General features: G+C 31.2%; 4 protein-coding genes across 6 annotated transcripts; 2 read left to right on the top strand and 2 right to left on the bottom strand.

Annotated features, from left to right (window-relative positions):
* Positions 1-1,248: 1,248 nt before the first annotated feature.
* Positions 1,249-5,719, bottom strand: LOC110700318 (probable serine/threonine-protein kinase WNK3). Of its 3 annotated transcripts, none has more exons than XM_021877839.1 (8): positions 5,248-5,718; positions 4,996-5,033; positions 4,650-4,877; positions 4,345-4,568; positions 4,077-4,234; positions 2,857-3,049; positions 2,622-2,732; positions 1,249-2,540 (listed from the first exon to the last, which is right to left on the bottom strand). In XM_021877839.1, exons 1-8 carry the CDS (start codon positions 5,332-5,334, stop codon positions 1,468-1,470), a joined length of 2,112 nt encoding a protein of 703 aa, XP_021733531.1. In that variant the 5' UTR covers positions 5,335-5,718; the 3' UTR covers positions 1,249-1,467. The 3 variants fall into 3 exon arrangements, 2 of the variants coding, with proteins under 2 accessions (XP_021733531.1, XP_021733530.1); XM_021877838.1 differs by having other exon boundaries at positions 1,251-2,540; positions 2,622-2,774; positions 5,248-5,717; XR_002507187.1 differs by having other exon boundaries at positions 2,425-2,540; positions 2,622-2,774; positions 2,921-3,049; positions 5,248-5,719.
* Positions 5,720-11,096: 5,377 nt separating this feature from the next.
* LOC110700847 lies at positions 11,097-12,020 on the bottom strand. Its single transcript, XM_021878431.1, has one exon. It carries the CDS (start codon positions 12,018-12,020, stop codon positions 11,097-11,099), a length of 924 nt encoding a protein of 307 aa, XP_021734123.1.
* Positions 12,021-15,531: 3,511 nt separating this feature from the next.
* LOC110700315 (dCTP pyrophosphatase 1-like) lies at positions 15,532-18,415 on the top strand. The gene is made up of 2 exons (XM_021877836.1): positions 15,532-15,801; positions 18,050-18,415. Exons 1-2 carry the CDS (start codon positions 15,679-15,681, stop codon positions 18,269-18,271), a joined length of 345 nt encoding a protein of 114 aa, XP_021733528.1. The 5' UTR covers positions 15,532-15,678; the 3' UTR covers positions 18,272-18,415.
* A 103-nt stretch (positions 18,416-18,518) lies between these two features.
* Positions 18,519-20,141, top strand: LOC110700317 (dCTP pyrophosphatase 1-like). The gene is made up of 2 exons (XM_021877837.1): positions 18,519-19,352; positions 19,816-20,141. Exons 1-2 carry the CDS (start codon positions 19,230-19,232, stop codon positions 20,035-20,037), a joined length of 345 nt encoding a protein of 114 aa, XP_021733529.1. The 5' UTR covers positions 18,519-19,229; the 3' UTR covers positions 20,038-20,141.
* The last annotated feature ends 3,298 nt before the right edge of the window (positions 20,142-23,439 follow it).

Here is a 23,439-nt window from a genome sequence, read left to right as displayed (position 1 = left end):
GACGGAAAAACATCATTGGGTAGTGCTACCAAAACGTTTCCAAACTTGCAGGTAGTTCTAAACAAATTATAAAAAAAAATGGGTAGTTGTTCATAAATAACCCTATATTTAGGATAGCTCTACACAAAATTTCCGAAATAACATGATAAACATTAATTTTTAATTTACTATTAGAGCTTATTTTAATATTTAATTAAACTTAGATGGTGTTTAACACTTTATATGTTTGTTTGTTTCAATTTCTCCTAATTTGGACTTATTTAATTTAAATTGAACTTGAACTTTCTTGAACACAAACATATACTTCCTCTGTTATTTTTTACTTGACCTGTTTCTTTTATCACGCTTGTCAATGCAAAACTTTAACGGTCAATAACTTTAATTCTCCATAATTAAAAAATATAAAAGTTATATATTATGATAGTACTTATTGAGACGAATTCAAAATGATCCAACATATATGTGTTTTTCCTTACATATTATTCACAAAATGCGGACAAAGGAGGGGTGGTGAATAGTGTCAAAGTCAAAGCAGGTCAAGTAAAAAAGAACGGAGGAAGTAAAAAATAAACAAATGTTAATCTATAAGATATTTTAGATTGATCTCAATGTATAATATCTCTATATTATTTTGTTTATTGTATTATTTTAAATTATAATTCAAATGTTAATCTATAAGATATTTTAGATTGATCTCAATGTGTAATATCTCTATATTATTTTGTTTATTGTATTATTTTAAATTATAATTAATAATTAGATATATTAACAAGTGTGCTTATCAAATTGTTGCATTTTAACCTTTAAAAAGAGGTTGGGAGTACTGTTGGAAAACAAGTGAAAACAAGCAACAACTTCAAAAGAAGGCTTAAGATGAAAAAAGAAAGGATAATAAGACAAGTTATGGGCTGATAGCTTGATAGTGACTTGAAGTATTATAGAACTTATTTATGGTGGAGGAAGAAGCAAAATCTAGTCCCCTTTTATGCCGCGTATCCACCCAAATCACCTCTTCTTCATAGTAATGATATTTAATTTTTTACTTTCAATTCAAAGTTCTCTTTCACTAATCCTATTTTTGTAATTATTAGCAACAAATGATTAGATAATTAAATTCATGCATCCTCAAACAGCACAACAAGTACTTGTATAGTAAATTAGTAATTGAGAAATGCTCACCAACTACATATACTATTATATAGTTTTGCATAATAATTTTGCAATAACTTGAAACATAGAAACCAAACTATTCTCATTTGAGACTAAATCATCACAAAATTGTTCCTTACAAGTAACTTGTACATAGATATCATTAAAGAACACAGACATATTTGAATAAGAAAACATAAATGATAATACTAAGTATCATTTACAGAAACTAACATCTACAAATCTAAGATATCAAAAGCAATCACAATTCACAATTGTTGAATACCATTTGATCAATGTATTAAATCATTTCCAAATTCACGGTTTTTCTAAATCATTTTTTAAAATAACAGCAATTCCAGATGTTGATTCCTGCTTTATGTTTGTTCTTGTAATAGAAAGATCAAGGGTACTTAACGAGCGTGTAAATATTCTTTTTACTGGTACTTGAATACGATCATCAATGCCATTATACCCACCAACATTGGGCATATAAGATACCATTTTCGTGCTGCACATGTTAAACACTTTTACATGCATTTGAGGTGGAAGATCTTTTAAAACATGAGAGATATCCAACTTATGTTTCGATTTCAAATCATCTACTTCTTTTTGCTGTTGAATAAACAACTGATCAAGTGTATCAGCAATAGCCTTCAAATCTGATTCATTGTAAGAGTTGCCATCGTAGTTTTCCACACTATATGATTTACTAACATCCTTGTGGCTACCTTCTTCATTTTGAGTAAATGGAACCGTAATATCATCCTTCTTGTTATAAGAATCCTCTTCTTGACTACTTAATTTATGAAACACATCATCACTCTCACTTCGTAAATGAAAAACTGTAGGACTTTTTGGTGGTAACCCACCACACTCATGTTCGTGCTTTAAAAGCTTATTTGACACCGATTCAGTGTATGGCTCATCAACATTCTCAATTGGCTCTCCATGCTCATGACCAAACTTATCGCTCTCAAATTCTTGCCAACTAGAATTCCCAATTGGTGACATCTCATCACGAATTTTTGGAGAGTCTTTTGGAGAATCTGACCAAAACTTACGACCAGAAGGTAGTTGGTCTGGAAAAACATTGCTTGTAGAAAACGGTGATGCATTTGACAATGGAGAAGTATCATCCTTATTTTCACAGGCGTTATGTGGAGATGAATCCTCCTTAGGGTCAGTTTTAGGGCTATCAAATGAATCACCAGCAGATGAATCCTTAGTTGACCAATTTGGGATTAGATCCCGAACTTCAGAGTCAATCATGTCAGCAATGGTTGTAATATCTTGATCTGTCAGGTCCAGTTCATGAACCATTTCACTAGCAACCGCAATTGACGTGTCGGCTTCAATGTCAAATGGAAAATGAATATTGCGGCATTTATCTGTACCATTCCAAAACACTTTAATAATCTACAATATATGCTTGGCATAATAGATGAATGTAGTCAAAGAAAAAAACTAACCTGTGGAATCAGCTATCCGCAATTTTATATATATTGTGTTGACATCTTTTCTTTCTCCTTCTAGTGTAACGTCTCTACTTAGCCCGGGATTAGGATTGTCCAACAATATTCCTTTATCAATATCAGACTTGCTGTGAATACTCTGAGTAGATTCTGTAATAATTTCAAAATGTAATTTGAATAAATGAAAAGCAAGTAAAAGTTTTATAATGTTCTTACTTATCAAATAACATACCTGAACCTGAATCTAAATGCGGAATATTAACATGTGATGAATGTGCAGTGGTCTCAGGACTCACGTCTGACAAAAAAGGGTCATTTAGGAGGTCTTTGGCGGATACTCTCTTGCTCACATCAGCTATACATCTCTCAATAAATTCTTTCACATCAGGATCTGTCACTTTTGCCAAAGACGCAGGCTTAATTCCCTAGCAAATGTAAGGAAAAAAAAATACCATGAAGACTATCTATATGTATCCACAAAAATGCATAGTGCATGATGTAAAAATCGATAAATAAGTTGTACTCTGTATTATTTTCAAGGCATAAAACCCACTAAAAGGTCCAAATTTAACTTCATTCACAATTTACTTCAATTAAAGAATGCAAATGAAGAGCATTGTGTGACAAAACGTACTAATATTTGCCAATGAAAGTACGTTGAATATAGTAATTTCAATGATGCAGCTGTACAAATACTGTAATAACTCTATATTTTAGATAGATTGAAATCAACGCACTAGCCTACTTTGAATCTGATGATTGTAAAGGAAGTAGCAAAATAATTTTTTTGTCCAAATATAAACATAAAAATAAGTTATCATAGTGAAAACACTTAAGGACATTACATTATATTGGAAGTTGATTAAGTGAATTAAACAAAACAGGGATATGAATGCCTGAAAAGTACAAAAGTCATATTGTCAACTAAGCTCTAATGAAGCATGGAAATTTAATTCCTAACACAGCAAACGGGCAATTGATCTTCAAAACACTTCACTATTACTCAATATCTGAATTGCTATTGAGTGGTTGCGGATATTCATGAAGAAAAACATCGAGGTACATTACCATAAACCATTAACTACTTTCTACCAAACATGCTGCAGATAATTCCAGCGAATAGCTACATAGTATTAACTATCAGGAATTGTTTCCTTAACTGATATTTAATTGACTATAATTAGTAGGTAGCTTTAATACACCATGCCGCCATCATACAGCAGATGATACAATAAGCACTTTACACTTAAGAGAAAGGTTCATGTCCCATAAAGTGTCATCATCAACTCTCACAAGTAAAACTAGGGACAATATCAACATTCACCGATGATCACAGGTAATTTCTAAACAATACTAAGATAAGGATAATGCAAGGACTGAAACAAAAGAGATGCATAAACAAGACAAACAACCAAAGAATTGGGAGTTTAAGGAAGCTTTTCAATGCCTTACCGATGTCACTTTCTTGTATATTTGAGCAGCATTGGCACATTCAGTATAAGGGTACTCAAAAGTCACTAATTCTAGCAAACACATGCCAAAGGCATAGATATCAACAAGCTCGTTGTAATTTTCTTCATAAAGCTCTGGTGCCATAAATTCCGGAGTACCTGAGGTAAGAACAACAATTACCACAAGAGCTCTACCAACATTCAAGTAATGATTAAAAAAAAAGGGTGGACTTAAATTTAAAATTCCAAAAAAGAAAATTTATCCTCACCTATGACACTATGTGCTCCATTAGCATGGTGAAGAATTGCGGCCAATCCAAGATCACCAATCTTTAGTTCTCCGCTATTGCCATTCACAAATATGTTATCACACTTAAGATCCCTATGTATAATAGGAGGATCATGACTATGAAGGTACTGAAGCCCTTCCAAAATTTGTCTAGACCATTTCTTCAATGCCCTCAAGTCAACATGCCTATGCTTCTGTCGATATCTACCATGGAATTGAATCAAATGTCTCAATAAGGCGAACAAAATATCCAAATAACAAATAGAGACGCGATTAGAAACATACTGGCGAAGGGTGCCTGATGTGAAAATCTCAGTAATGAAGTTGATATGCTCATTCTTTGTGTCAACCCAAGAATTATAGAACTTTATAATGTTCTTATGCTTCAAGGTCTTAAGGAGATGAACCTCGGAATAAAGCCGTTCCAAATCCTCAGAATTTCGCAATAGTTCCGAAATCTTAACTTGATTCCAAGCTACTTCTAAACCTTCTATTTCATCAAATCCTCTATATCTATTTTTTTTTTCTTAAATTAAGGATTAGCATACTTTTTTATCATCAATTATAAACTAATTAGCATAATAACAAAATGAAAACAGTGTAAATTAGAATAAATAACTAAAAAGGATACACTTTCTTAGAAGCCCCTCTTCCAAGAATTTCCTTATACTGCAAAATACAGGTGAATAAACAAAATTGGCAAAAACCCATTACAACAAACATCCAAAATCAAATTATTTAACAAACAAAGGTATTACATTTACACAAAATTAAAAAAAAAAATGATCAAAATTATGATTAATTTTCAAAAGTTATAAGATAGGAATATAATTAATCAAAATAGCAAAATTTATGAAATTCGATTTAAGAAATTTATACTTACCCTACCGTAACGTTTAGTTGGATCTTTCTCAACAAAATCACTGTCGGAGTCGTCCTGTTCTTGCTCCGAGGATGCCTCCCCGCGCATAATTCAATTAACCCAGAAAATCAAGAAGAATTATTTTAAGAAATAAACCCAATTTATCAATTCAATCAATCAAAATGGAAAATTTTGGATCTTTAAATCTGATCGTTGCATTAAAAAATCTGGATCGAACATCGAAACAAACCCAATTGAAGATCAAAGATTATTATGAAAAAAATTATGTGATTTTGATGATTTAGATATGGTGTAAATTGGTAAGAATTGTAACGAAGAGTCGGGAAAACGGGAGAAAAAAAAATATATGCAAAAATAGATGTTTGAATTTGGGTAACGAGTCAAATAGTTAAACCTTGAAATGCCTAATTATGATGACATAAATGGAGATTATATATGGCGGGTTAAATATTTGACATTTGGAGTTTGTCGTTTGGCACTTGGCTCATTCAAGATTTGAAGATCATTCTATAACATAGAAAGTCTACTTAGGCTTAGGTGGCACTAGTGTAATGAAAAAAAGTCAACTTTTGTTTTACTTGATTAAAGACTTAAAAAGTTAATACTTGTACTTTAATAGTTCAAATTTGGTTAATGACAAATGCAACTTGAAATATAACAAGAGCTCAAGGATTAATCTTGTGCAGATAATCTTTATTATTATTGGGATAGGAAGCATGTTTATTGACCTTGGACCCTAAAAAAAAAAATTAAAAAAAATCTTTTAATGGCAAAAGTGTGCATCTAATCGTGTGATAAACGTTTGATTTTAGTTTATGTTTGTTAGCTTCTTTTATATTATTTTTTATTCGTTTTAGGTTAATTTATTCATGGTAAAGGGTCTGATCCGATTGACTTAATTGAGCTAAGTTGAACTTAAGTGAACTGAACTGAACCAAGCTGAACTGAATTGTTTATGAGAGAAGGAAAGTAGGAATTGAAATGAAATGAACTGAAAGTAAGCTGAAGAGAACATGTGCTAAGTTGTTACATACTCTTTCTAGAAAATAATTTTATATACTATATGGTTATGCTAATGTGTTTTACGATTTAATTTCATTGTTGTCATGCACGCACAAGTCTGAACACGTTGAAAATTATAATTAGATTCCAACAAGTCTATAATCTGTTATAATGTATGTAACACTGTAACGTGAATGATTCAATTGATTTGTTCTATATATACTACAAGTACTTTGTTGGGATCTTAAGTAGGGATGGCAACGGGTCGGACCATTCACTTTAAAGTATACTTAAGATCCGTTTAAGTTAACTATCGCCAAGTAGTAAACCACAAGTGTAAAGCTTAAGATCCGAACTTTAACGGCACACTTTAACCATTAAGCTAGTAGGTGTTTCCTTATTTTTGAATCCTTTATATATTAATGAAATAATGAGTATTAGAGTATACACGAAGTATCATTCTCAAAGCTCTGTGTTCTGACCTGAAAAGGCATGACTTTTGCCGTAAAATATGCCATTTGATTAAAAAAAATCAGCTGAGATTGAAGCTTAATATGAATTATTAATTTCAATCTTTTCATGTGCTATGTCATTTGAATGATAGTGCTGGTTGTTGGTGAGACAGATTATAAAACTCTACATTGCTATATGTTGGGAAATTTAGATGTTATTATTAGCATGAATCTGGGAACTCGGACAGTTAACTTAAATAATAATCTACTACTCGTAAGTATTACTACCTCTGTTTCATGTTTTTTGCAACTTTGGGCATTATTTGTGAGAAATAAAATATTACAAATTTACAAAAAACATGAACGGAGGTAGTATGTTAATTGTTAACAATCGGTCATCAAAAAATAATTCGAGGTTAAGGCAAGTATGGAGTGATAAAGGCATAAAATTAAAGCTAAGGATTAGCCTTTTGCATATTCCTCCATAAAACATTAGGTAGTTTATCAATTTCCAAACATTTAGGGTCTGTTCTCATACGTTTATTTTCAGTTCAGATCAACTCCTAATTTCCTTCTCTTATAAAATATTAAGTTCAGTTCAGTTCAGTTCAGCTCAGCTCAGTTCAGTTCAGTTCAGTTCAGCTCAGTTCAATCAATGAGAACAAGCCCTTATACTTTGTATTAAAAACACAAATCTTAAAACTAATAATTCATTATATGTGTAATTTGTTCAATATTAAGTCTTTCATATTTCTTCTAACTTAATTTATTTTACGCAAACAATCAATGCGTCCTTCCTCCCACTTCTGAACAACAAAGCTTGATTATTCTTTTTTTTTTTTTTTTAATTCAGTTAAATGAGGTGCAAGACCAAAACAAGAAAAACAAAACAACAAAACTTGATTTTTATTTGTTGAACAAGAATAGCATATCATATAACTAATATATAAATCTAAACTTTGTAGGATAAAAAAGTTAGTTTAGAATTTTATTTTCAATCAACTTTGGATATAATTTTAGGATAAAATTGTTAATTTAGAGTTTTATTTTTGATAAAGTACCAATATTTCATATGTACAAATTGAATTATAATTTTATTCAAAAATTAATTAGATTATAACTCTCATAAATTATCATATAAATTTATTTTTTGTATCATAATATTTTTTTAGAGCGAAGGAATTAGTTCAAAATGTACCATATCCATGGGTTATAATATATTCTAATCAATTAAAATAATATACTTCACAATCTAATATAATTTTATTATTGTGTGTAGACCTGTTAATCAGGTCGGGTCACGAGTCATTTCAGACAGGGTCAAGAAATGTTTTTCACCAATATTATTATTATTAGTCATTACATGTCTACAAGTTTAAATCGTTACAATAATACGTCAATTGCTAACTAATTTTGTATCAATGATATATTTTAAAATTTGACATATAGATTTAAATATATCTTAAAATTTAATAAACAACCCGGGCATTGCACGGGTACAAAACTAGTGATAAATAAAGCACATTATCTCTCTATTGTTAGAGCACGCATATGAAAAATAGAAAACACATTTTTTTTTCTATAAATAGCATGTGGGTTGTACAGTGTACGGGCCATAGAGCTAGTTTAATACGGAGTATTAATATTTTTCCTAACTTCAAATCAATTTTTGTATGTATGTTTCTCAATTAGAGGCAGCTAGAATTCAAGCGTCACAAACATAAATTAAAAAGTTTATCTAATCACTTATGTTATTATGTATAAGATGTATAATGAAATATGAATGCAACGAAAAAGAAAAAAAAAAAAAAAAAAGGATAAGCGAATTTGACGTAGTTCGATCACTAATTATATGTTAGCTACATCTCTAATGAATCGCTCGAAGCGTTAGATAGCATGCCAAGTTTCCATCAACTTATTTTATTAAATTATCCATTACTCCATTATTCTTCCGTTACCTGTAAACATTGATGATTAGAAGTAATGTTTTGAAGTGATGAGGAAATATACTATTAGAACAAACTGAATGCCCATCTTTAATTAATGACACCTTGTCAAAAGTATTCCATCACACTAGTCATATTCCCTCCCATCCTTTAAATTCTTCTTATTTTCCTTTGACATACATGTTTGTCAATGGAAATTTTAAATCACGAATAACTCTAATTACGTGTTATTGATAGAAAATCACTCGTTAAAGATTAATAATTTTTAAAGTACCTATTGGGAAAAATCAAATAAAATCTTACTTAATAATGTTTTATGTATGTTTGAAACAATTTGGGATCAAAAGAAGTAACAAAGCGACTTAAGACGACTGAAGATAACAATTTTCCAATGACTATAGTACCATTACTCTTAGTTTGAAAGAGTTTCCAGGCTATGTTATCTGATCTCAAACGACCCAATTAATCTTTTTTTTTTTTTTTTTTGAGTTGAACTGAACTGAACAGAATTGAATAGACTTGAAACGAATATTTTATGAGAGAAGAAATTTAGGAGCTGAACTGAACTGATTGAAGCTTAAATAAATTGAATTGAAATTAAGTTGAAGTAAACAGACCCTTAAACTATTTGCCGCGTCTCGGAAACTGCTATTCGAGTCCAAGACAAGGTTCAAAGCTGACCAAAATTTAAAACTCTAGTATTGAATATTGATATAGAATTATAGACATATAGTGATTTGATGTAATCTTCTTGATATTTAGAGGCAAAATAATATTTAAGGTTAAATACACGCGATGAATGCTTTACAATTTAAAGTATATATAAAAACTCATAAACTTTTTACATTAAAAATATTATATATAAAGGAGTACATTGTATTTCATAAAGTATTACTGTAGATTTTTAAGTGTATACCAACTCCTTGAGAGTTGATTTAGGTTACCAACAAGGCCGTGAATTTGAAAGTTAACACATAATGATCTAGGAGACTAGAGCGATATAAATGTTCTAATTAATTGAAAAGGTAGATGTAAATCGTATGAACATTTAGAAACATAGCTTAATACATCTAAAAACGCATTGTTTGAATTAGAAATGAACAGATCAATTCGAGTATATTCAATTTTGGGCCGAATCCATCTAAGTTCAGGTCCATTATTCCTTCTCTTATCGTTAGATGGGACTATATATGACTACTTAACACATTATATTATGATGATTTTTTTTTTCTTGGTTTGGACTTGAATTGAAGAGTTGATAATTAATTAATTAGTACAGGGCCTCAAGCCTTGTTCAACAATCAAATTTTCGCTTAGTTGCAGCTTTACAATATTAAAAGACCGCTAAGTTATAATTTACCGTAGTAGCAAGATCAAACCGTTTGATCTCTATATTGCCATATTGGTGGTGTATACAAGTATTATTTATACTTCATATAAGATGTTTGATAATGATAAATTTGATTATTGATTAATACGGAGTACAAGATTACCAACTTTGGGACAAAATAGCTAAAACCTGTGAGAAAACTTTGTTGCAATATGTTTTCTCCTGTTTAAGCTGAAAAGAGAGCTTTTCATCCATTCCAAAAGCCAAATAAACAATTTTAGAATATATTTGTTTGCCAACGTTAATAAACAATAAGGCAACAATCAATTAAAAACCAACCGGAATTCAATTACCTAATATGACCATAGTTTATCGAAGTACTACGTATGATATTATTAAAAACAATATCATATATTCATATGTACAAACAGTCAAACACACATATATATACTGATATACACATACGGAGTATAAACTATCCTGATTCCTGAATGATCGAATAAGTATTAGAGTTCACCATAAACATATAACATGAAATAAATTACGACCAATATCTTTAAAACTCTGTTAAAAAATAAATATTGATAATGTGTATATAGAGCTGAAATATTCCCAATCAAGGGCAGACTAAATGAGAAAAAACAGACAAATTATACAAGGTGATTAGATGCCTTTTAGATATGAAGAAGAAGAATTGACCCATGTTGTAATCAAATCCAATCTGTCCTGTCTGATTTAGCCCACTTGAAGATTACACACCCAGCTGTGAGATCCCATTTTCCAGCTCCTCTTTCTCTGTCTTGAAATTTGAACTCCTCTCTCCTTAATCTCCTCCCATGTGCTTCCCATCCACTTCTTGCACCACCCCTTGAATATTCATCAATTTAATCTAAAACGGAGGGAGTAGTAATATCATACGTCCCGTTGAATCGCATTGAGATTAGCAAATATTAGGTACACTCGAGAGCATGTATTGTGATTTTTTATGTACTCCTAACCACTTGAGAGTTAGGAGCCCATGCTCGCTCGAGTGTAAATAAATATTTGAGGCTCGCACGTTCCAATTTCTTGTTATACATTGGAAATAAGCCTTAACTTATTAAGGCTATATGATTCCAATCATTCAACCTTCCAAGCATATAGGAATAAACAAAACTCGGATGACCCATTTCCATTTAACCCATCACCCAACGATCCAGAGCTCTCGGAAAGTAGGGATGACAATGGGGTGGACGATAAAGATAGAGACGATGACAATGACGATGACAACGACATTGGAGACGTAGATGATAAACTCTTTGACGACGATAACGGAATAATAGGCTTAAAGATAAACAAAGCATGCCTTAATCCAGGACTAAATAACCAATCATGTACATCCCAATACATTTCTACCCTTAACCTATTCAAATGTATACTCCCATTTCCTCTAAACTTCCATTGCAAATGCTTGACTTCAATTACCACTTTTCCATCAACTTTTACCTCCATTTCCAAATCCATTTCAACTTTATTATTCTTACACTCTATAACAATATCATGAAATCTACCCTTTTCATGAAACTTAGCCTTAGTAAAAAATTTCTTTTTACCAAAAATATGTTCCTTTTTTGTGACTAAAATAGCCTCACTAATACAAGGCCTACACCCAGTTTTCTTATATGCTTCATTTTTCAAATCACCAACTAACAAAACGACTTCGTTTTCATAAACAATAGCAACAAAATACTCTGAACTTGGCTCTGTCTCACCAATATTAAACTTGGCAGATTTCAAATCCCAGAAAACATCCACTTTTTTACCATCATCTATTGCAAAACTCTTTGACCCATGTTTCCTCCAAAAGTACCATGGCTTCAGCTCCACCTTACAAGTGTAATGCCCGTCACCATCCGACGACAACGACGACGATGACGATGATCTCCCTTCGTCGTAAGGGCTCGATATCGTAACCGATAACCCGTGGAGGAGGAGGAGATTCCTACACCATGTAACGGTGATCACACGGCTATGGTTCCCTAGCTTAGTCCTATACATTGACATGATCACACTTTGACCCGCCCGGGTCACGGCCGTGTTTTCTAACTCATCCGTGGACCGTGCCCCGGATGAGAAACACGTCGGGATCCCAATTGGATCCGCTATCATATTTATCTATCAGAGGTTCAGATATACACAACCTTATTCCTATATATACAGTCCAGTATCGTATACTGGACTGTACTTAATTAGGATATACAACTACTTGAGATTGTTTAGGACACTTTTATGATGATAAATGTTGAATGTGATTGACTATGAATAGAAAGTATAAGAGTGAATAATATAAGAGAAATAAAATGAGTAAAGAGGAGAAGGATAAAGTGAGGGAGAAGGAGAGTCACAGCTCATAAGATGTGCAATGTGATGTGAGTCATAGATAGTAGTAGATGGATAGATGCTGCCAGCATTGATTAGAATAAAATAAAATTTATAATTATTATGTATCAAACTGGCAAATAGATGGCAAAAGCCAAATTATGAGTTGTTTGAATGACAGCTTATCATTTTTTTATAATTCTATTTACTTTATAATATGGTCAAGAACATAACTACCTTAATATATATAAGTATGACTTTTTGCTTTTCCTTCCTCTTTTGGAGAGTTTTGGGGTTAATTAATTAATTGAGGCTTCAATGATTACACTAACCTAAGTCCTAATAAGTAGCTCTGTTTGAATCAAAGAGAGTTATATATATGTATATGATTCATATAATTTAAATAGTAGTATTAAAAATTTGATTAAGTTGTATGTTGCTTGTGGTCCTTAATCCTTATTACAAGATTACTTCCTTTGTTGAAGAATGTAAGCTTGACCTAAAAAGTCAAGTAAGAATATAATTTGAAAATGAAGGGAATATTTTGCCGTGATATTTTTTTTGTTGTGGTAAAGAATGCCACAAAATTTACTTATATATTAAATTTCATAACTCGAGTAATCTTTCATGAGTTTAAGACATAATTAAACTAAGTAGGTGGACATCCATACTGTTATAAATTGCTAAGTTGCTATGGTAGATAATAATATAAGCCAGGATACTTAAATTTTTTGTGAGAAGAATATTTTTTTTCTTCATAGTATGCATTATTTTACTTTGAAAAAAGCTGTTTTTATATATCCTTTTTATAAATCCAAATAATTGCTATGAATAATTTCCATTATCATAACATTCACAATAATAAATTAATAATGCTAAGAATATAGAAAACTCTTGTAATATTTCTGTTTGATAATTCGACAATAATTGTTAAACAAATAAGTGACGACATTGATAATTCAACAGAGCATTGAATGCAAGTTGATAATAAAATGATTTATATAGCATGGTTTTCTGGACATGACAGTATACGATATGGGATTGCTAATTTGCTATATGACCAGTCAATAATCGAAATTAGACATTTCAATTGACAAATTCTACAATCTACACTCAACTACCTTTTTTCTACTTACAGGTTACAAACTTACAACTTACAAATATGGAATTTTTTAATTCCCATACAATTTTGGAAAGCTTGCTATTTAAAAACTTTACAAGAATTATTGGGCTTTAATTTTTATGAGTCAAACTGGCATTCAGTGATAGGGGCCCATTCTTAGAAATGGGACCCAATAAAAGCCAATTTCAAGAATTGGGTTTATCCTAGTTTGGGCTACAGTTTTTGCGTATTGGAAAGTTTGGCCCAAGGAAGTTGCTTGTTAGATTAGGGTCGTTTCAATTCAGTTCATCTCCAATTAGTTCAATTCAATTTCTAATTTTCTTCTCTCATGCAATATTCAGTCCAGTTTAATTTCAATAAGTTCAGTTTATAGGGCCGGCCCGGAGGGGTAGGCCTCGAGTGCGACCGCCTAGGGCCCACGCCAGAAAGGGGCCCAAAAATTCAAAAAAATAATTCAATTTGCATAGCTGTAGAATTTAAACTGTTTAAACTGTAGTTTTTACTCGTTAAAAAATAAGCTACTTTTAAAAAAAGATAATAAATGCATTTAGTTAGCAATTAACATTAAATTACTTAGATGTCAATTAGGTGGAGATAACTATGCAATATAACCTCTTCTTCTTCTAATCTTTCGATTTTTATGAGTATCTGTTTCAAAATATTAATCTTTTCAATTACACCGTTTCATATTTATTCAATTACCGAAATATTATGCAAAGTTATTACTCCAGTATTGTGTATGGAGACTTACTATTCAAATAATTTAAGTTATTTTTGTTGTCTTATATTTAAAGCTATTGCGTGTAAAAAAATTTGTTTACGTAAGGGGCCGTTTTCTTACATTATGCCTAGGGCCCATAAATTTCTAGGAACGGGGCTGTCAGTTTAGTTTAGTATATCAGAATAGACCCTAAGCCTATTACACATTAAACCTAAAAATGTAGCTACCCTATGGTCTATGGAAGGAGGAGTATGGAGTTTATGGGTTGCTTGCTAGAAATGCTTGTGTCTTTGAAGGGAAACATTTGAACATGGACAATTTTTGTTAACCTAAAAAGGAGAATATTATAAATTCTTTTTCATGTTTTTGAACATGGACATGTTTGTAATTTTGTACAGTTGTCCTATTTTAACTGGACGCGTATATTAGTATAGAATATTGATCAATGATATTTTTAATTATCACTAATATAAATCAAAAAATTTGACATTAGAAAACTACACATTGAGGCAATCCATTTTACTATATTCACTTATCTCATTTTTTTTTTATTCACTCATCTCAAACCTGACAATTTTGTAGACAAATACGAGTAAACAAATATTCATTGAAAACTTTTCCTTGAGACAATTCATTTTCCTACATTGACTATCTCATATTTTTAATGTGAAAATTGTGTAAATAAACAAGAGCAAACAAATATTCATAAAATGCAGATTCGACAGCTATTGATTTAGTTGAATTACAAAAATGTAATATTCATACTCCATTTTTGTAAAGTGAAACATTTCAATCTTTTGCAATTTCTTTTTTAATGGGATCTTTTGCAATATTTATCTAACCTACTTTGACAAACATAAGTGATCTATACGTAAGTAGTAAGAAAAAAAAAAAATTATATTCTTATAGGTTTTGTTTAAATCTTTATTAGTATGTTAATATTCAATTACTGTACTATAATTTTTACTTATTGGTAATTAAAAATTTTACTTTTTAAATTTTTATGTTGATATTTGTGAACAAAAGACATGTTTTACTTAAAAAAAAAGGGAGTAATTATTAAGATTTTTTTTTTTGAAAAATTATTAAGATTTTTTTGGTATTTATTTAAAAAAATCTCTCCATAAATAGTGATTTAAAAATAAAAAAAAAACATAACACGTGAAAAAGAAAAAAATATGGGGAATAGAGAGAAAGGGAAGGGCCCTCCAGCTTGTTGTGAAAATGAAGTTTCAACTATTTTTTCCAAATTTTTTTAATAACGATGGGTCACGTGACCCACCACATGACCATGTCTATTTCCACCAGCCAATAACATTGTGACACAATCATAAAATGAAATCCCCATATTTAGGAACAAAAGCATAGAGATTAGAGAAATAGAGGAAACAAATTAGGTTTCAATGTCAAGTATAAAATAGATTGTTTGTTATTTCTTGAGTTATTGTTCTCCATATTTATTTCCTCTGTTTTATGTTTTATTTGAGAGAGGCAGAAAAATGACAGGAGTTTCAAAGGAAGAAAGCGTAAGTTTAGACCTTTTGAGGCAAAAGATGAGAGATTTTGCTAAGGAAAGAGGCTGGGAGCCTTATCATACTCCTAGGAACCTGCTTTTGGCTCTGGTATTTTTATATCAACTATCTTTTTCTCTAATTTTTTCTTTTCTTTTCTTAATTTGTTGTAATTATGTGATGTGATTGGTTTGGTTTACAAATAACATGGTCGAGAACTCGAGACTAAAATTTTGTTGTTGTAGTAGTAAAATAATTTAAGTACCAACGTATCGTGCATTTAAATTGCTACATAATAAACTCTAAAATAGGTTACCCGATATAAAAATAAAGTAATAAATTTAGACTTCTTGGTTGTAATGTTGTACTATGAATTTCAAGAGAGAGTAGAGATTCCCTCTCAATTTTAAGAGATTATCGGATAGAATTTTTTTTTTTGTAGAGATTTAGGATTTAGAGTGATTTTGGCTCCGATACCATGTCAAATTAGAGAAGATAATTAGAGTGAATAGTTTTTCTGTATCTTGTATTACGATATGAACAGTATATATATACAACCTAAGAATAGAGATTAGGGCTTATACATAACAACGGCCCAATAGCTATATACATTATATGGCCTAACATTGATTCTCATCACCCTATCCATGTGACTCTCTAAATACTAAAAAGTGTGAACCTCAAGACTTAATGATGTGAAAGTGTTTGAACTTGGTAATAGTTTGTGCTTGCGTTGTTCCGAAATTCTTGATGGGCTGTATAGTTGCTTCCATGAATGTTGGAAATTTGGAATGCTAGTGTACTATCATCCTCATTCCTTAATCAAGTCTTGTTATTTAAAATTTATTGTTAATTGGATTATTAAAGCAAAATTGATTCTAAAGCTATTTTTTACTCCGTACTAATTAAAATTGAAATTCACGTATCACTTTTGTTGATTAAGTCATGTTTAAGGCGTGTTTTATTCACATGATTTCCCCACTTGAATTTATTTGAACTTGTTGTACTTTATTAAAACATTTTTAATTTGTAATTTGAACATGAGAATTTTTATTAAAATTTATTTTTCTAAATTTATGTTATTTAAATTTATTTCTCCAGCATATTTTACAGTTTTGTGTGCGATGGACTATACCATGTGACCGCTTATTAAAAAAACGAAGTAATCCCTATGATACTAATCGAGCAACACCTTATACTGTTCGACCAAGTAACCCATAAAATGATAATGAAGTAAAACCTGTAACACTGACGAAGTAATTCCATGGTAGCTGACTACACGGTATCGTCAGTCACATATAAAAATTTGTTTGATTTTTCATATAATAAAAGAAAATAAGGTAAATAGAAGTAGACTTCTCTATTATCTACATATTATTTATCATGATAAATTTATATTGATCAAACTGATTTCTATTACGTAATTGAATAGAACGTTCTCAGATTTTATGAAGGCAATTTTATGTAAATTGTTTTATCCATTGCTTTATACAAGTAGCTTTTTAAAAAGTATAGGTCTTGATTAAAGTCTAGTAGATCTGTAGGTGTTTTGTCTAGTGGTTTGTCATGTGTTTATAGTGCGTTTCATTCAATTAGGCTAACTAATCGCACTATGACACTATTCCACTTTCCTTAAGTGCATCAAATGATGTGTTCCAGTCAAACCTCACTGTCCAATGTAAAAACGTGATGCTATATTGCTATGTGTCATGACTGCCATTTTCTTTTTTTTTTTTTTTGGTTAATTCAACGGTTGTTTTTAGGTAATTTTAGGCCATATAATATGTATAGCATATGGGCCGATGTTCCGAGCCCTAATCTCTTAGGTTGTATATATATACTTGTGTATACGCTAATACAAAACACAACTCTCTATTCTCTCTACTCTTTCTAAATTGACATGGTAACGGAGCCAAAATCATTCTAATCCCTAAAATCAATTTCTAGATTCTAATTTCTACCATCAATTTCACCAAAATATATATATATATATATATATATATATATATATATATATATATATATATATATTTATATTTATAATATTTTTTACTTTAAGCGAGTAATAAATTTATAATACCATCAACAATGTATACTATTTTTACATGCTCAAAAAGACTTGTCATTGATTCTATATTTATGTAATAGAAGCAATTTTATTCTATGATTAGATGTCTTAATATATTCGTAATTAAGTAACGTACGGATGATAAAAACAACACAACTATCTAAAATCATGTTGTATTTTTATTGATTATGAAATACGTAGTATGTGATAACTAAACTTGACTAAAGTCAATCAAGATTGTGTTTTTATGTACACATTAGTTCAAAAAAATTAACGACGAAAAAAATGCAGGTGGGAGAAATGGGAGAGCTATCGGAGATATTCCAATGGAAAGGAGAGGTGGAAAGAGGTTTGCCAAATTGGAAAGAAGAAGAGAAAGTTCATCTTGGTGAAGAACTCTCTGATGTTCTTCTCTATTTGATTCAACTATCTGATAGTTGTGGCATTGATCTTGGTCAAGTTGCTCTTCGCAAACTTCAGCTTAATGCTGTTAAGTATCCTGTTAACAAATAACTTAGTTGATAGCCTTGAATTGATGCATGTAACCTTATTTTTAGACATAGTTGTATCTTTGCCTAGCCGTGGCTAACACACTCCCGTTGCATGACAGGGCGATTATTTATTTTATTTTTGTTTACTTAGGGATATCTTACTTAATTCTACGGATTTCTTTTAATTTTGACCACGTATACACACCATAGTCACCAAGTCGGGATGTGAAATCAGTAAGATAAGTAAAATCATTATTTTCGACAAGGTTACACTAATCCAAATATGTTTCGGGAGCACTATCAAGGACTCAAGGTAATGCCGAATATGTTGAACAAGTAAAACCTTAAAGTCACAAACCTATATATTAAGTTTTTTTGGTGTTTAGTGAGCCATAAGGGCAGATGATGAAAGTCGATCTCAAAATTCCCTGAAAATTGGGAAGGAGGCTCAAACCCTTGAGGTATCATCATTCATTCCCTCTCATACATCAAGTAGTAGGTACACCTTGATAAAATATCATATATGTTGGTCCATGAATCCCATGATCAGCTAGATATGAGTGGTAGCCTTGTACAGTTGTACATAGGTGGAATTAGATATAGTTTTATATGTAGTATTATATCATATCAATCAATTTATAATTATCATTATTATTAACAATATTATAGCCTAAAATGAAGATTATGCTATCAACAATAAAGGGACATAATCATAAAAGCAAATCTCCAGTTTAGGAACATAAGCATAGAGATTAGAGATAGAAAGGAAACAATCAAACAGATACCTTTCAATATCAACTGATATCATCAAATTTCCAAAATTTTCCTTCTTTTAAGATTTACCTCCCTCATATTTATTATATTTTATTTATTTATTTTTATTTAAGTATAGGATAGATTGATATTTCTCGAGTTAATATTCTCTTTCATTTCTTCCTCCTCTGTTTTTTTCCTCTGTTTTTTTTTAGAGAGAGAGAATAATGACAGGAGTTTCAGGGGAAGAAAGCGTAAGTCTAGACCTTTTGAGGCAAAAGATGAGAGATTTTGCTAAGGAAAGAGGCTGGGAACCTTATCATACTCCTAGGAACCTTCTTTTGGCTCTGGTATTTTTATATCAACTATCTTTTTCTATTGTTTTTTCTTTTCTTCCCTTTAATTTATTATGTTTACCTCTAGATTTGTTTTGGTTTGATGATGTGATGTAATGGGTCAGGATTATAAATGATATTGTCGATACTATAATTAAGGTTACTACTCGTACAAAATAACTTTATAAATGTTACCTTAGATAAAATTTGGACCTTTTAGTTGTATCATGTGAAATAGTGAAAGTGTTTAAACATTTAGTTGTTTTCATGAACAGATTTCTTGATAAATGTAAGGGCAATATTGCTCTATGATTAGATTTCTTAATAAATCATTAATTACGTAGCAGAAGGATGATTAAAAAAAATGATCATGTCATTCTATTATTGGTTAATGGTTTGGAATATGTGACAATTAAATTTAGACAGGGTCAACCAATATCTTGTCTTTCACGCATATAACTGATATGAAAAAATGTAGGTGGGAGAAATGGGAGAGCTATCGGAGATATTCCAATGGAAAGGAGAGGTAGAAAGAGGTCTGCCAAACTGGAAAGAAGAAGAGAAAGTTCATCTTGGTGAAGAACTCTCTGATGTTCTTCTGTATTTGATTCAACTCTCTGACAGTTGTAACATTGATCTTGGCCAAGTTGCTCTTCGCAAACTTCAGCTTAATGCTGTTAAGTATCCTGTTAGCAAATAACTTCTTGATGTAACCCTAAAACTATTAGACATGTAGTTATATTATGACTATTGCATTGTTTAATTTCCATTGCTATATAATTGATGGAAACTTTGATTCTGTTCTATTTTTTGTTTAAACTATATGATATGATTTTTTGCACAGCTTGTTATCTTGACATGTTGTCATCAGTGTACAATACGCTCTTGTTACATGACAAGGTCACAAGGATATGCGATTACATTCTTACATATGTATACTCAGTTACCCTAGTCGCTAATAAGTTGAGAAATGAAATAAAATCTACATAAGACTAGGTGAAACCATTCTACTACACAAGGTATAATCCATAGCTAAGATCGAAAGAAATATGACATAGAATGATATGTGATTAGGGGATTTTTATCCACCAATCAGCATCCGACACGTGGGCCAGCCAGGTTTCGCCACGTGTCCTTCATGTAGGCCAATAGGAGCCTGCCACGTGTCATCAAGAGATTCGTCCTCCTTGCACCAATTGCAATGTGACACGTGTCCACCCATTCCAAATGGGAAAACCGGCCAACAAGGCCCAATCTTTGTGGGAGGCCCAGTCAGCCTTAGGTTTAACCTAAACCTAGTAATGCCACGCATCCCAAGGCATATAAATATGCCCATTAATCCTCATTAAGGGGGATTACGCACATTTAACACTCTCACCTAGAGAGACCCAATCACTTTTATTTCCGCATTAATTACTCCTTAATCAAGTACTAACTTGACCGTCGGAGGCGGATCTCCAATCGTCCGGAGCATCCGTTTGTTTTGCAAGTACATGCGTCCGGTTTCAGCCTCAGAATTGTAACTCTCCCGCAGGACATCAGAAAACCCCGAAACAATATGTATGCGTGCTAAGATCGAATTGTTAGTTTTGTTACAAAACAATTTAACAGCACATCAGTGTTACTTCAAGTTTTTCTTAGTGAAGCTAATCTGCTAATGAGAAGTTTCTCAATTACATTACTATCTAAGCAGAACAAGGTTATTTTGCTCCTGGATTTCTAGCATGTTTGCTCAGTATAAAATACCGCCTTAAGATTAGATTAAACATGACATTGTTCCCACTTTCTAAAGCCTCTTAAACTTAAACTAAACCGAGTACAGAAACAATTGTGTACAGAAGTATATTACACATAAAAAGAGCAATACAAGTTATACAACTGCCTGCTAGCTGAGTTGTGTGCAACTGTGCAAGGTAGGTGCAGGCTGAACGTTGGATGCCAATTACCCTAGTCAATTAAAGATGAGCCTCTTACTCTAATAAGCAAATTCGAACGCAAACCATTCAAACTTTTGATGCTGATGCAACTACGAGACTAAATGCAGCAGCATCAATTTTAGCTCATCAAACATAACAATTTACAATCCCTGATCAAGATCCTTTTGAAATAGGAATGAATACTGATTCATTCTTTATAATCCCTTATCTAAACTTATCCGAACATTCCAAGTAAGAGGTCTTACTTTGAGCTCTCAAATTTCTTCATTATTGCATATATTTAATAGCCGTGTTAAGGGGATGGAGACATTAGCATTGGTAATTAGGCTAGCCTTAATAATAATGCTGGCTTTCTATAGTAGCTTTTCACATTATTGTATCATGAATTTTGCTGGACTTTGATAACAATGTTGGCTTCGTGTATTAAGTTTCAACATTTTAATTAAAAATTGGCCTGCCATGTCTTGTGCTTGTTGAAATTCATAACTCCATATCAAGGAGGAATAATTGTTCTTTGGCTTGTCTTTTGTTTGTCAATCCACATAGTGACATGCATAGACCAACTTTTTAGATTCTAGATTTCTAGCACTTATACAGATATGTCTATGTTGGATATTGTATCGTTTCGAGTTTTATAGGTGAAAGTTATATTAAATTTTAAACAAATCGATTCATTATTAATAAACATTCATACATCATTTATAAATGAAATTTAAATTAAAATATATATTATTGAATCCAAGAGGGGTTTTCTTTGTCAAAGCTACATACAATTGTTGAATACATCTTGCATTGTGGTACATCTTTCGCGCACACATCGTTGGAATATACAACTTTTTCGGAGAGTCGATCTAACGATTTTTGTCGTAGTCAACTAGTCATAAGGACAAATATACACATCATTGTGTATAATTATCGAAATCTAAATTGTAAAAAAAAAAAGGTAAAGTAAAAGGGAAGGCCGGAAATTAAACTATTTCGGCCAAAAATTTAGAAAACTCTAAAAGAGAGGAGATGAGGGGGGGGGGGGAGGAGTTTTTACTACTTATAGGCTTAGGTGAAAGTTATATGAGATCAATAAATTCCATTCATTATTCAATTATATCATAGAAGACATGCATAAGCTTATCAAGCCTTGATATTTCGACTTTATAAATTCTTATTATTTGAACTTATATAAACTTATTAATTTTTTTAAAAAAAATAACTGAAAATAAGATAAATTGAACAGACAATTGTATTAAAAAACTAAATTTTTATTATCTTCATTTCTCAATTAATAGCTTACCATCACACTATTTTAGAGCATCTCCAATGACAAGCTACAATGCTTTGTAGCTTGCTTTTCCACATCAATTTCTAAGCTACAACACTTTTTAAGATACAAATTGTTCCAATGGTAAACCACAACATATTGTAGTTTGCAAAAAAAACAAAATTTTAAAAAATAATGGATAATTATACACATGTAACAATATGAGTGGAGATTATTTGTCTTTTTTTTCAATCAAGCATGTAGCTTGGTTGGGCTACAGTTGCTTGCATGTTGCTCAATTTTTTGTTCTCCAATGGTAAGCATGTAGCTAGAAACTTTATTTAAATTGCAAGCAAGTCCTTATAATTGAACCATTGGTGATGCTCTAAGATTTTTAGTATCATAATAGCTTATTATACAATAAATATTTTATTTTTAATACTTCCTCCGTTCTATTAATATTGCAACAATGAGGAAATTACGCATCCCTATGCACATTTTATATGCTAAATATCTATAATTGTGTAAGAGTAAAAATTATAAAAAGTTGATATTGTGAAAGTATTTTATGAGACGAATCCAACAAGATCCCACATGACTATATTTTGCTTAACGTACAAATCATATTATATAGTCAAATTAGAGTGATAAGTAGTGCAAAAAGTCTATTGTTGCAATATTAACAGAACAGGGGAAGTATTTCTCTAGGTATATCATTCCTTAGATTCTCGTTTGAAGTTACATTTGCGGGTGATTGTTGCCCTTGGATGTAGCCTAGTGTACGTCATTCATGATTCTCCTCAATCGAAGAGGCTTGGCGGTTCCGATTAAAAAACGTTATCAAAGAAGTGACGATATTTTTTCAAGTAGTTGGTGCGTTAGATGTCCTTTTTCCTTCCAAATTAAATTT

The sequence above is a fragment of the Chenopodium quinoa genome, unplaced genomic scaffold (genome assembly GCF_001683475.1).
Source record: "Chenopodium quinoa cultivar QQ74 unplaced genomic scaffold, ASM168347v1, whole genome shotgun sequence".
NCBI classification, from domain to species: domain Eukaryota; kingdom Viridiplantae; phylum Streptophyta; class Magnoliopsida; order Caryophyllales; family Amaranthaceae; genus Chenopodium; species Chenopodium quinoa.
Note: the sequence above shows the minus strand (reverse complement) of the source record. Positions and strands in the feature narration are given on the sequence as shown.

Bases quoted from the DNA above. Each gene is read 5' to 3' on its own strand.
- LOC110700318 (XM_021877838.1), bottom strand. From the start codon at position 5,334: ATGCGCGGGGAGGCATCCTCGGAGCAAGAACAGGACGACTCCGACAGT. The intron at 3,050-4,076 runs GTAAGGCATTGA...TACATTTGCTAG, and splicing joins TATACAAGAAAGTGACATCG to GGAATTAAGCCTGCGTCTTT. The intron at 2,541-2,621 runs GTTAGTTTTTTT...GGAATGGTACAG, and splicing joins GCGGATAGCTGATTCCACAG to ATAAATGCCGCAATATTCAT.
- LOC110700847 (XM_021878431.1), bottom strand. From the start codon at position 12,020: ATGTCAATGTATAGGACTAAGCTAGGGAACCATAGCCGTGTGATCACC.
- LOC110700315 (XM_021877836.1), top strand. From the start codon at position 15,679: ATGACAGGAGTTTCAAAGGAAGAAAGCGTAAGTTTAGACCTTTTGAGG. The intron at 15,802-18,049 runs GTATTTTTATAT...AAAAAAATGCAG, and splicing joins GGAACCTGCTTTTGGCTCTG to GTGGGAGAAATGGGAGAGCT.
- LOC110700317 (XM_021877837.1), top strand. From the start codon at position 19,230: ATGACAGGAGTTTCAGGGGAAGAAAGCGTAAGTCTAGACCTTTTGAGG. The intron at 19,353-19,815 runs GTATTTTTATAT...GAAAAAATGTAG, and splicing joins GGAACCTTCTTTTGGCTCTG to GTGGGAGAAATGGGAGAGCT.